Source organism: Berghia stephanieae, chromosome 7 (assembly GCF_034508935.2).
Source record: "Berghia stephanieae isolate SIO BIC M18660-M18661 chromosome 7, UCSD_Bste_1.3, whole genome shotgun sequence".
In the NCBI taxonomy this organism is placed as follows: Eukaryota; Metazoa; Mollusca; class Gastropoda; order Nudibranchia; family Aeolidiidae; genus Berghia; species Berghia stephanieae.
In genome coordinates this window covers 39,689,003-39,701,680 of record NC_088366.1, presented here as the reverse complement: position 1 = coordinate 39,701,680, position 12,678 = coordinate 39,689,003, and the positions used below count along the sequence as shown (strand labels likewise).

Below are 12,678 nucleotides of genomic sequence, written 5' to 3'. Positions count from 1 at the left end.
TATCAATGGTCAACTAGGCAGAGAGGATTCAATGTACGAATTCAACTTGAAAGAAATGCAATCAATGTAAATTTACGTCGCTTCAGCAAAGCGGTATAAGTATAAGATGAGAAAAGGGTTCAAACTTGAAATACGAACGTCTCAAATATGAGGAGGCTCATGTCGAATATAGACATGGAAATATTAAGTGGACATCGCCTGTTAGCGGTAAAGGTAGAAAGAACTACACTGTTATAATTATAAGCAATAGTTTAAACATTCCATAATTACATTGTATGTTTCACTATGAATCACGAGCATATTATTGCAAAATTAATGGGAACTAACGAGATATTGAATCAATATACATGAGAATCCTACAAAACATGGATTATCTCACCAACGTAGTGGTCAAACTCAGGCAGATCCTTGCATTTGGCGTGACGTCGTCTGGGCATATGTGTGCAGGCGGGATACTGTGACGTGGTTTCACCTTCACAGACGCGACTTTTAGGAACACCGGCCACCACTTGACGACGATGCCTTCGGATATTTGCATGGCAGTAATAGGGGGGACGAGGCTCCATCTGGCTGAACTCACGCCGGTAAGACCCACGGGTCATCTCGGGCACAGACAATGGATCATATCGGGCACTGAGACACGGGTCATCACGGGCACAGGCACACGGTCATCACGGGCACAGGCACACGGGTCATCACGGGCAAAGGCACACGGTCATCACAGCACGGGCACAGGCACACGGTCATCTCGGGCACAGACAATGGGTCATCACGGGCACAGGCACACTGTCATCTCGGGCACAGACACATGGGTCATCACGGGCACTGAGACACGGGTCATCACGGGCACAGGTACAGGCACACGGTCATCTCGGGCACAGACAATGGGTCATCACGGGCACAGGCACACTGTCATCTCGGGCACAGACACATGGGTCATCACGGGCACTGAGACACGGGTCATCACGGGCACAGGTACACGGGGCATCTCGGGCTCAGGAACATGGGTCCTCTCGGGTTTGGCAGTCACTGGTCATCTCGGGTTGGACAGGATACTCGACGTGTATGGTAGCCGGTAGCGGCAGTCTTGTTATAAATTCGGCTGTAAAGGGGCCGAGTGGTAAGTTGACGTCGATTGTCGTCTGTCGCAATAAAACATCGAGGTTGGTGTACAGGGACTGGCAGCGAGAGTGTAGATTCGTTCCAATTCCAAGTGGATGTCTGACTGATGAATAAATAAGCAGGTCTCCAAAAGGCTGTGGCTTCTGAAATTGAGATCCTGCTCGCAGCGCCAAATTTGTAATAAAGTCAGACAACCGGGTAGCTGATGCCGGCGAGTGCGATAGAGACAACCCGGTAGTTGATGCCGACGAGTGTGATTCTGATAGAGACAACCGGGTAGTTGAATCCGGCGAGTGGTAGTGGTAGTATTGGCAGAGTGTAGAGGCCGTGGTGGGAGTGAATGGATTCGGTCCCGGGGTCGACTTAAGAGTTCCAGACTGTAACTGCGGCGGTGGTGCTCAAGTGAGGAAGATAGATCGAGACAATGAAGTGACAGTTTAGTACTACTGTTAGTGATAGTAGTAGCATGACTTCATGTGTCAGAAGTAGAAGTAGGGAGTTGATTTCATGAGCGAAGAGCACACACCACAGTCAAGTCCGGAGACACCATAGTCTACCCGAGTCCTAGCCCATCCACTCCAGGGTAGTGGAGGCGATCAAACAACAAAGGCCAGTATGTATAATGATGAAGTCTTTATTCAGGAACAATGGAACAGATCATTCTTTTGTATCGTATTCTATAGGCGTGTAGAAATGAATGGATCAATGAATGAATGAAAAGAATCAATGGCAGAATAATCTAATATTAGCCATAGCAGTTAAAAATAGATTTAACGCGGACGTCAGAGAAAGCACCTACGTCACTGGTCCAGGTAAAGGGATGCATAGACTGAAGTGAGTAAACTCGATCGAGTTGTGTGCATCTTCATGATTTAAACAAATTAATGCAAATAACATAGGACATGTATGAAGGAACGAATAAGTCTAAACTAAAGAGTTATGCTACAAAATCAATCATAGTGAGTTGCAGAGTTAAAGAGTAAATGTTTAGCTCGTAATAAGTAATCAAAGGCGTTAACGTTATGGCTGTATGAAATATTTAAGTAGCAATTATTAAGTGTACAGAAGAACAAAGTAGATTTATGACTCAAGGTAGGTGGCTAGAAAGCTATGATTTGCCAGAATTAGTGATATAAATTTGTAAATGATCATAGTTGTTAAAATGAAGTTATAACGATGTGAAGTGATGAAAGAAAGAAAGCACACAAAAATATAGTATCAGGCCAGAAGTCACACCCAGCCGAAGATAAAAATAGTACTACATCGAGAGACTACCTGTGTAAGGGCTTAACACACAACACACAGTGTACTATTGGTCATAGTAACACACACGAGTAAAGGAATGTTGATATCAACCACAGAGGCACACAGTCTTGCATTACTTGCATACATTTAAATAGTGATGGTAGCGACAAGTAGTAAAGAGTAATAGAGTACAAAATCAAATAACATTAGATAGAATGGTCATTCTATTACATATATCAAGGCGATTTCAATGCTAGAATTTTTTTTTCAACCCAATTGATTTTTTGGGAAACAAATCCAAGACCAGAAATTTGACGAAGTAAGTTTTCTGGTCTCAACCCCAAGATATACATTTTTACATCCAGCTTACGGAATGGCATCGCGATTTTCTATTTTACGACAATTGACCGAATTTTTTATTTTACGACAATCTAAGACCCAAAACGAAAACACTATGGGGAAAGAAGGAAAATGAAAGTAGCACAGAATTTGCGGTTTTCGACATGGAATTCTCCATTCTTGTCACCAGTAGACTGTCTGTCAGTCCGTTTGTTGACAAGTAATTTATCAGTTTAATTCCATCATTTAGTAATTGCAACATGGCGGCATTGACTAGAAGCAAACGTTTGGTTGAACTTGGCATTCAACGAATGTTAATGTTGGAGTCCAGACAAAAAGGTAAGAGAACAGTAAGAGTAAGACTATGACTAAGAGACTAACTCTATCTAGACGTCTAGATTATAATTATACGTATACTTATACTCATGCTTTTTCTAGAACTTAATTAAGATTTAGATTTATCTAGATGAATGATAATGTAGACCAATTCTCAGTCACTGTACTCTAGTCTAGTCTCAAAGGTTAGATAGAGGCGCGAGGGAAGGCAATGTTTTTTTTTTTTCGTTGCCAGTTTTGTTTGTCACAGATAATAATAATATGAGAGGCAAAGTGTCACAAAGTCACAAAAGACAGCAAACAAACGAATAATAATAATAATAGATGACTCAAGACTAAAGATTTTTATGTGTATATATTATAGTCTCTATACTCTAGGTTTGTTGTAGGCTCTATGATGACTATGCACATTTACTACTCATTCTCATACTTTTATTATGACATGTACGTTATTCATCGTCCACATAGATCAAAGCTTGGATAACTTGGAAACAAAAACCAACTTTAAAGTTTTGTGCATGTCAATCAAGATAAACATAAGTTAGAGGAGGGCATTTTGATTCTTAATTTTGTACTTAATTAATTAATCCTAAACTTTTATTCTCTTCCACAAAAGATGCTGAGCAAGAAATGCCCTCCAGTTCTTCATCTCCCGTTCCCTCTGCTGACAGAGATATTGACCCAGATGTAAGATTGAAGAAAAACATTGTTTCTTTTTTTAAGCAAATTCTAGGCCTACTGTTTTAAGATAAAATATATTTTTATGTTTGTTTTAAAGCTTCTCAAATACTTTTATACTTGAGTATTTAATATTTATTCATTTATCATTTTTTGATGCTGTCTCTGTGTATGTTAATGTTAGATATTTCATGCCTCAACCCCGTTTTAAAAAAAACAACTTATTTTCTCACACATGAAATGCTATAATAATGCAATGCTTATTACTCATAAAGCCAGTGCTATTGAACATGTTATGCTACTCAGTCTTACGATTAGAATTATTAGTTACACATTGTGAAAATAATTATTTTAAAAATAAAAGTTGTTACGATTAGTGACTGTCCTAGTTCTTTACAGAAACTCAGCTGAGGCTTCTCCCTATTCTCTCACTTTAATGGTGCATCATTTCCTAGGTCTAATGCTATGTCGCATTGAAACCTATTTTCTAAACAAATCTAACCATATTTAAATAGAGCATTACCTGTAATATCAGATCACTTTGAAGGCACCATTACATTTCCATTTCTACATTTGAATCAATCAAAAACTTAATTTCTTTTATATCAACAGTTTGTTCCAGCACCACCATCTCAAACAAGTAGTGAGGATGAGGGGGAAGAAATGCTTTCCAAATTGCCAGCTTTGAGGTTCAAAGAAAAGATCCTAAATTGGAATCAGGTACCTAATAAGACAGATCATTAATTGAAAAGCATATCTTCATCTCTCTGCCCTCTTCTTTAACATGTCATTTGTTCTGCATTATAGCTCCTTACTTAATCAAACATCTGTGCTTGTATTATGGATGATCACCTTGTACTGTTGCATCCGCTTAGCAAATTTCAGGCTTAGAGTTAGAGATACATCCAAAAACATTTTGATGGAGAATAAATAGTCTTGCGGTTAAATACTGCTTTAAACATGTCAAATCTTAATAAGCTGTGTAAGCAAATTTCTATGAAAAATCTGTCTGATGTGAACAATCTTTATTTTGCATTCTCAGGATCCAATGCTGATTGACAATGCTGAAAGTAATCATTGCGAATCTGAAATTGTTGAATTTCATTCTGATGGATTAGTCGACAATATAAGGTAGGAAAAACCACTATGAGATACATGATCCTATTTACATAAATGATAATTATAAGCAGTCATTGATCGCTGTCTCCCCTAAGATCTAAAGACACAACCAATCTTTATATAATTTCTTAAAGTCACATAAAATACAACATACAAAGCACATATAATAAGGTTGAGAACAGGGTGGAACATAAAAAATGCTGTCTAATATGATTGATTTATTTCTTAAAAATTATAATTTTTTAAGTCAAACTCTGGTATATGTTAGTGTCCTCTGTTAAAATATTCCATGTTTAATAATAATAATAGGATATAACTCTTGATTTTTATCTTGATCATGATTGGAGCAACTAGGTATCTACTTATGTTATTTAATCTAATTTTTACGAATTATATTTATTATTGATTACTACTATTTTACATCAAATTTCTAATAAAAAGAATATGTTTTTAGGCCTGATGAAAAGTTACCAAATCCACAAGAAGTCCGTCTTGAACCATCCCAACTGAATGAAAATAGGAATGAAAGCAGTAATAAGGTTAGTCTTATTACTTTATTTGACGAATTGACTTTAGCGGAAGGATAAACGTCTGTTTTGATTATGTAACATCAGAGGAACAATTTGAGTAGATCGGGTCTATATCTCCAATTTTTTTAATGTCTGCTTGGCAAGGTACATTTATGGTGCATTGCTTTACTAGCAGCATAAGTGTCAGGTGTACAAGGTGTTAATTAGGATTGGAGGTTAGAGTTGTGATTTTATTAAGAGTCATTAACTGAAATTTGTATAAAGAAGACTGACAGCTGGTCCAGCCAAACTGTATAGATACATTAAATCCAAGTCTTTGGAGATGTTCTGTATTTAAACATAGAATATGTCCTACGAACAGTCTTTGTCTCATGGTTTCAGGGATCGGGTTACATGTATGCACTATATTCAGTAACATCAATGTCAATCACTTAAATTTACACAAATTCACATTTTTGAATGTCTCTTCATGGTTAATGGTTTTAAGTTAAAATAACTATAATATAGTACACAGTGTTGATTGAAATAATTGTCCAGTGTGATGAAAGCCCATGTAGTATAAAAGATGGATCAGATTTGAATTATAGTCCCCTAGTTATAGAATTATAGTGGCCGAGTGGTTAAGGCATTGCACTGTGTGCCGCAAGGACCTGAGTTCGAGCCCCGCTTCAGGCACTTTCGTTTTTTTCATTGAGCAAGATTATTAACCCCCAATTTGCTCACTTGGACAACATAGGTGATTCCTGTTGTCATCAGACATCTTGTTTGATGAGTTATCTATATTCCTTTGTGGAATGTCTAGGCGACGATATCTTATGATGTCGTGGCGAAAAAGGCATAATTAAAAAAAAAATTAATAACAAAAATTTAATTAGAAATTAGTGTGCAATTGTAAGAGGATTGAGATTCTGGGAGTCGAGCGTTTAGAAAGTGGCCATTATAAATTTTGGTAGTTATTGGGAAGATGGTTAGATTTCAATAAGTATGTTTTTCTTTTTTTTAACCTACCTTCATAAATATCTGAACATCAACACTCCTCTATCTAATTTATTTAATAGACATTATTTTTAAAAGGTGATTTGTCCTCAAGGATATTTTTTTCAAGCATTTATGAAATCACTGCTTATGGCATTATCATCTGTGCAATGAACTTTTCTTTGATTTACATTTCAGAAACCAAAACGAATGTGTAAGTTTTGTGATGAATTTCAAACCCATCTCACTCGTCATATAAAAAGAAAACACAGTACAGAGGAGGAGGTGATTTCTGCTTTGAAACTACCGAGCAAAGAGCAAAACAGAATGTTTGATACCATGAAAAAAAGCGGCATTTTTAAAGCAAATGCAGAAATTCATCGCAAAGATAAGCAAGCAACTTTAATAAGGGAGAGACGCCAAGGCAATGCTGATACAGTAATGTGTTCTGGCTGCTTAGGCTTTTTTGATGGCAAAAATATCTTTCGTCACAAAGAAAAGTGTTCTCGAGTGATGTCTTTGCAAGCTGACACAATTAAAATGACTTCTTTGTCAGGCTGTGCAAAAGACATAGGTGTTGATGTTGAGTTTAAGACCAATGTCATTGATAGGTTTAGAAAAGATGATGTTGGAGAGATTTGCAGAACAGATTTAGTTGTATTGTTGCTTGGGAAAAAACAATGGGCAAGATCAGTAAAAAAGGAAAGATCCGTTATAATGGGTGAGATGAGACTGTTTGCCAACTTAATTTATTTATTACGAGCAGAGTCCGAAAATAAAAATGCCTCGGGACTAGATGTGTTGGACTACAAACAATTCAATGTACTTGAAAAGGTTGTCATCAAATTTTGTGACAAAGATGATGGCCAAAAGGCCGGTTTGAAAGTGAGAATCGGATTTGTTCTAAAGAAGGCAGTCAACGTCATGAAAGGGTACTTTGTTATGAAAGGTGTATTTGACAAAGAGCAAGATTTGAGCAGATTTATGGATGTCCTCAATCTGAATTGGAGCTTTATCTTTTATTCAGCTCAAGTAGAATGTGAATTAAAACGGGGTGGTCTTCGTAAACCAGCAGCCATGCCATTGGAAGAAGATATTTCAACTTTCAGAAAATACTTGTTGCAGGAAATGGTAAATGGGATGGCTCAATTTGGTATCTGGGATAAACAGACTTTTATTTTCATGAGGAATATAATTTTGTCAAGGATAACCATGTTTAATGCTCGAAGAGGTGGTGAGCCAAGTAGGCTTACTTTAGCTGAGTGGAGAGATGCCATCACAGGTGCTTGGATCGATCCAAATTTAATTATGGATGTTGACGATCCAATGGAAAAATATTTGATCCATAATCTGAAACTGGCCTACCAAGCTGGCAAAGGTAATAGAAAACTTGTTCCTGTTTTGTTCCCAATGGACACAATAGAGCCTATAACAAAACTTCTAAGTGAGAGGATAAATTGTAATGTTTCTATTGAAAATACATATTTGTTTCCCAACACTGGTCAATCAACTGACCATGCCAGTGGATACCATTGCCTTCAGTCTGTTGTAAAACGTTGTCCTGGACTGAAGCAGCCTCACCTCCTGATTGCTGATAAGTTTAGACATAGAGTTTCCACCATGTTTGCTCAATTAGACATTCCAGAAGAACAAAGGACCATTTTTTATCGTCACATGGGACACTCTGAATCTGTCAATAGAAATGTGTACCAGTGTCCATTGGCAGTGACAGAAATCACAAAAGTGGGGAATTTCTTGTTGAACTCAGTAGATGATACACCACAGCCTCAAAGAGTTTCACATGAAGAAGGGGAAATCAGCAACTCAGATATTTGTTCTACAACATTACCTCAACAACATGAACTGTCCAGCTATCTTTCTGAGCAAGCAACAGTTAATGAACAAAATGTACAGCTTGCTGGAAACAGAAGCAAAAAATTACCAGACGTTACTCAACGTCAATATACAAAATGGTCTGATCACGAGTCCGATATTGTAAACTCTTACTTCAAGAAATATATCACAGATACCTCAAATAAAGGATGTCTTCCCAGCAAAAGAGATGTACTTGAATTTTTATCAAAATACAAAGTTCTTGAAGGTTATGAAAATAAGGCAACTTTGGTAAGAAACAAAGTCTTCAACGAGAAAAAGAAGTTCAGAAGTTTCTGTTCATAGCATAAATATGATACAAGACATAAGATGGGTGACAGGTGTATTAATTCTTGTTTTTGGTGCTCATACATATATAATATACAAGCTGGGATCACCCTTCCCCTGTTGGATGTAACAGTGTAAACATTTTCTGTAAATTTAAGTGTGTTGATATTTGTCTTTTTTCTTTAAATTGCTGGTCTTGAATTAAATTTCTAGGCCTTGAATTTTAAAATTGTTTTTAGTGATAACCTGTAATCATCTAAAAGTTGACAGGATATCTAGTCAAATGTCTAAAATATTTCGCTTTGTCTTTCACAAAATTAAGAGTGGAAAACTGTTCAATATTTATAATGTTTGTTACAAGAATGATTGCATTGAAAATATTGAAAGTAACCACCATCTGGTAGGTATCGACTGCCTCATTATACTGTAAGACATACGTGCAGTCAACATGCTAAAGATGATGGCATCTGTGTTTTTGAGTGGATTTGATGAACAAATTCACCTTTTTAAAAAATAAAATAAAATCATCCAGATGTTTTATCAAAACAAAAATTCATACAAAGCACATTTATTTTATGTCGATTGTAAACACCATGCAATGTTGGTGATGATGGGTTCAATGGTTTGGGAGCCTTTTATGTATGATAAGGAAAAGTCAGATTTTCCAAATACATGGCAGATATCAAGTAACATTGCAAATCGTGTATTTTTGGTGTATGATTTCATGAAGTGAAGTGTTTATGGTACAAATATGCATTAAGTGACCCAATGGGTGACATAAATCATTTATTTTTAGTGTATGATTTCATCAACTCTTGTTTATGTTACAAATGTGTATTAAGTGACCCATTGGGTGACATAAATCATGTATTTTTGGTGTATAATTTCATTAAATGTTTATGGTACAAATATGCATTAAGTGACCCATTGGGTGACATAAATCATGTATTTTTGGTGTATAATTTCATCAAACTCTTGTTCATGGGTAACATCACGTATTTTTAAAATATATGTTTATCTCATATTGGTTTTTAATAAATTTTTATTTTAAAATCAAAGTCGTTACCGTCATCATTTGTTTAATAAATGTGCTTATCTCTGTCCGTTTATACTTCTACTTCTATCGTTTGTGTTGGGTACTTGTCTGGATAGAATTTTTTTTATGCTTACACATGTAGGTAGACTACATTTAATTTTCTATCAACCTAAGACACGTGTGTTATTTACTGTTCGAATGCTGGTTAAATCACGTGTTAATTGGTTGGTGCTTTGAACAATCCTACTGGGATGGGGTTCCCGACCTCCCATAGTGGGCAGAGAGGTACTTACTGTGTCTTCTACCCCCCTATATCTGTTTTCCAATTGCTTTCTGTTTTTGTCTTGGAATGAGATGCTTAGTTTTGTCCTGACCTTGGCTGGGAGGGAAACCGTCGATTGTATAGTCATAGTTTTGGGAGATGATATTTTTTTCCTTGTATATCTTCTCCCTTTTGTACTGTTATTTTTTTTTTAATCTTTAACATATTTGTAAACATTTGAGTGTATCCCTCTTTGTGGGATCTTGTACTGGTGTCTGGATAAGACTTAGGTGATCTCAATCTAAGTACACTGATAGTATGTTCTTGGAATCTACATTTATTGTTCTCTATTTGAACCATTCCCATTTGCCCTATTTTTTCCTTAAGTCCTTTTAATTGTACATCTAGAATGTTTTTACTATCCAATTTTCTTCCTTTTTACTGGCGCTGATATAACCTAAATGTGTTGCAAGCGCCGTAAAACCCTTTAAAACAAGCAAAGACATAAACAATCAAAAAACACCAAATATTGTTATGGGTAACCTAACTCACATTTTTATTGGAGTTCCTAACGTGGGAAATATACCATTGCAATTTGTGGGCTGCCTAAGTAAGTGAAAACAGTTAGTAAAAGTTAGGTCATCCAGTTAATTTTGTATCTCTTTTACTTTGTATAATTTTTACGCACATTTTCCTGGAACTATTCATTGTTTCATTTTAACATGTTTAGTGCCCCTGTTTGGCCGAACTTGTCTTTAATAAGAGATATATAGCTGGGTGACCTAAGTGATGTTTATACAATGGGCTACCAAATGTAGTAAATAGAATTATTATATATATATATATATATATATATATATATATATATATATAATATATATATATATATATATATATATATATGATTCTTGTATGGTTCGTACAATATGGAATATATTGATTTTTTTTTTAATTAAAAATATTTGCATTTTACAAACACTAGGGGATTTGTTGAAAGATGTAATTCGTTTATAAGAAACAATAACGAGCCAATGATTGGCGTCCATGACATTCAACCTCTGTAGGGAGACGGAACTCCGGTAAGGTAAGGTAACCTAATTCAAATGACTTTGGCAATTTGGAATAATCTGAAGTTTGAGACCAAAAAAATTCAATTCAATTAATATCTTAAGCATGTAATCGATAAAGAACTTACTAACATAAATTTTGATTTCGATGAATAATGTAACATGACATTGGATGTTATTGCGTTGTGTATATTATTTTTTTGAAACTCTTGAATGTATAAATTTGTTTATGTGAATATTGACTATGACACTTATTTGTGTGTTAGATATTTAATAATCAATATTGTCAAATTAACAATGAATGTTGTTTATATAATTTTGATAAATTTTATCGATGCATGAAAGTTACACAGAGCATTTGAAGTATTTAGAACCTCTAAGCTCTTAAACGATACGATACGATACTTTAATACTACTGTGTTGTGAAATTCAACATTAATCCGGAATAGTATTTTTTTTTTTTTTGAGTCAATGGGTAATAGAATTACTCTTGATTTAAGAAATGTTGGCAAGTTATTCGTATATCAATCTGTAAAAATATTTTAATCATTTTTACATTTGCCGGTAATTCTGTGCTCAGTTATACAAATTTAATATTGGCTCGCCGGAACGAAATTGACCCTATTTTCATTTTAAAAAACTAGTAAAATGCCCGCAATTTCGCGGGGAAAGAACTATTTTCATTCGATATTGTACCCACCATCATTTAATGAGGGCAGATTGGTAAGCAACGTTGTCTGTGTAAATTGGTACATCCTCTGTTGATTTCTCTGTGTGGCCCAACATGAAGTGTAAGCCGCTATAGCCTCTGACCCGTGACACACCAACATGCAGTTTTCCGTGTGTGAAAACAGGTTGTGGTAAGAAAATCAAATGCGAAAGGTGGCGTTTTTATGCACCTCCGTTTGAGGTGTACTGGAGGTGTACAAAAACGCACCGTTTTTATGCACCTCCGTTGGCACTGTTGGTTGATTAATGAAAATGTTGCTGCTTGAAGCTCGAAGGAAAAAATAACGATAAGTGTTGAATGTTAAGCCTAATTCTTATAGACGAAGACATACTGTGGACGTTTCTGATTCCCCCTTTATCAACAAAACACGACGAATAAGACACGAATAAGGACGAATGAGAGGTGTGTAGTGTGAATGGCGTAGATAAGGTAAATAGACATAAACAATGATGGGACATGACAGGAAGTTTTTGAAAAACAACAACAACAAACAAAAAAAGAAACAAAAAAAGAAAGAAAAGATAACCCCAATAAAATGATAAAGATGCGGTAAACGAATCGACGTGTACATATAAATGCATGTCGATAAGACATTGAATGGTACCGATGTTTTTTTTAATATAAATAATAATAATAATAATAATAATAATAATAATAATAATAATAATAATAATAATAATAATAATAATAATAATAAATAATAATAATAATAATAATAACAATAATAATAATAATAATAATAATAATAATAATAATAATAATAATAATAATTATAGATTAATTTAAGGTTTTAAATATATGTCCAGTAACTATAACAACAAAAATTATGTCTTTCTCAATAAAAGAAAACTTTTTAAAAATGTCCACAATGGGCTTGAACACAGTACTTTCAAGGTTAGAGTCTGACAGCTTATCCACTGCGCTACGGAGCCACCTGACTGTTCATAACATTTAATAAGGTCTTTCTAAAACATTATTTACCTTCAATGCAACTTCTATATTCTGGTTTTAAATTTCGATTTTTTAGATTATTATTATTATTATTTTTAAATTTATTACCGTAGAAGTTAAACCTGGGT

General features: G+C 35.1%; 1 protein-coding gene across 1 annotated transcript; it reads left to right on the top strand.

The window, feature by feature from the left end:
- The first annotated feature begins 2,802 nt into the window (after positions 1-2,802).
- Positions 2,803-9,562, top strand: LOC144977222 (uncharacterized). The gene is made up of 6 exons (XM_078922178.1): positions 2,803-3,045; positions 3,659-3,729; positions 4,333-4,440; positions 4,763-4,851; positions 5,294-5,378; positions 6,543-9,562. The coding sequence occupies exons 1-6, from the start codon at positions 2,967-2,969 to the stop codon at positions 8,520-8,522; spliced, it is 2,412 nt and encodes an 803-aa protein (XP_078778304.1). The 5' UTR covers positions 2,803-2,966; the 3' UTR covers positions 8,523-9,562.
- Positions 9,563-12,678: the final 3,116 nt, after the last annotated feature.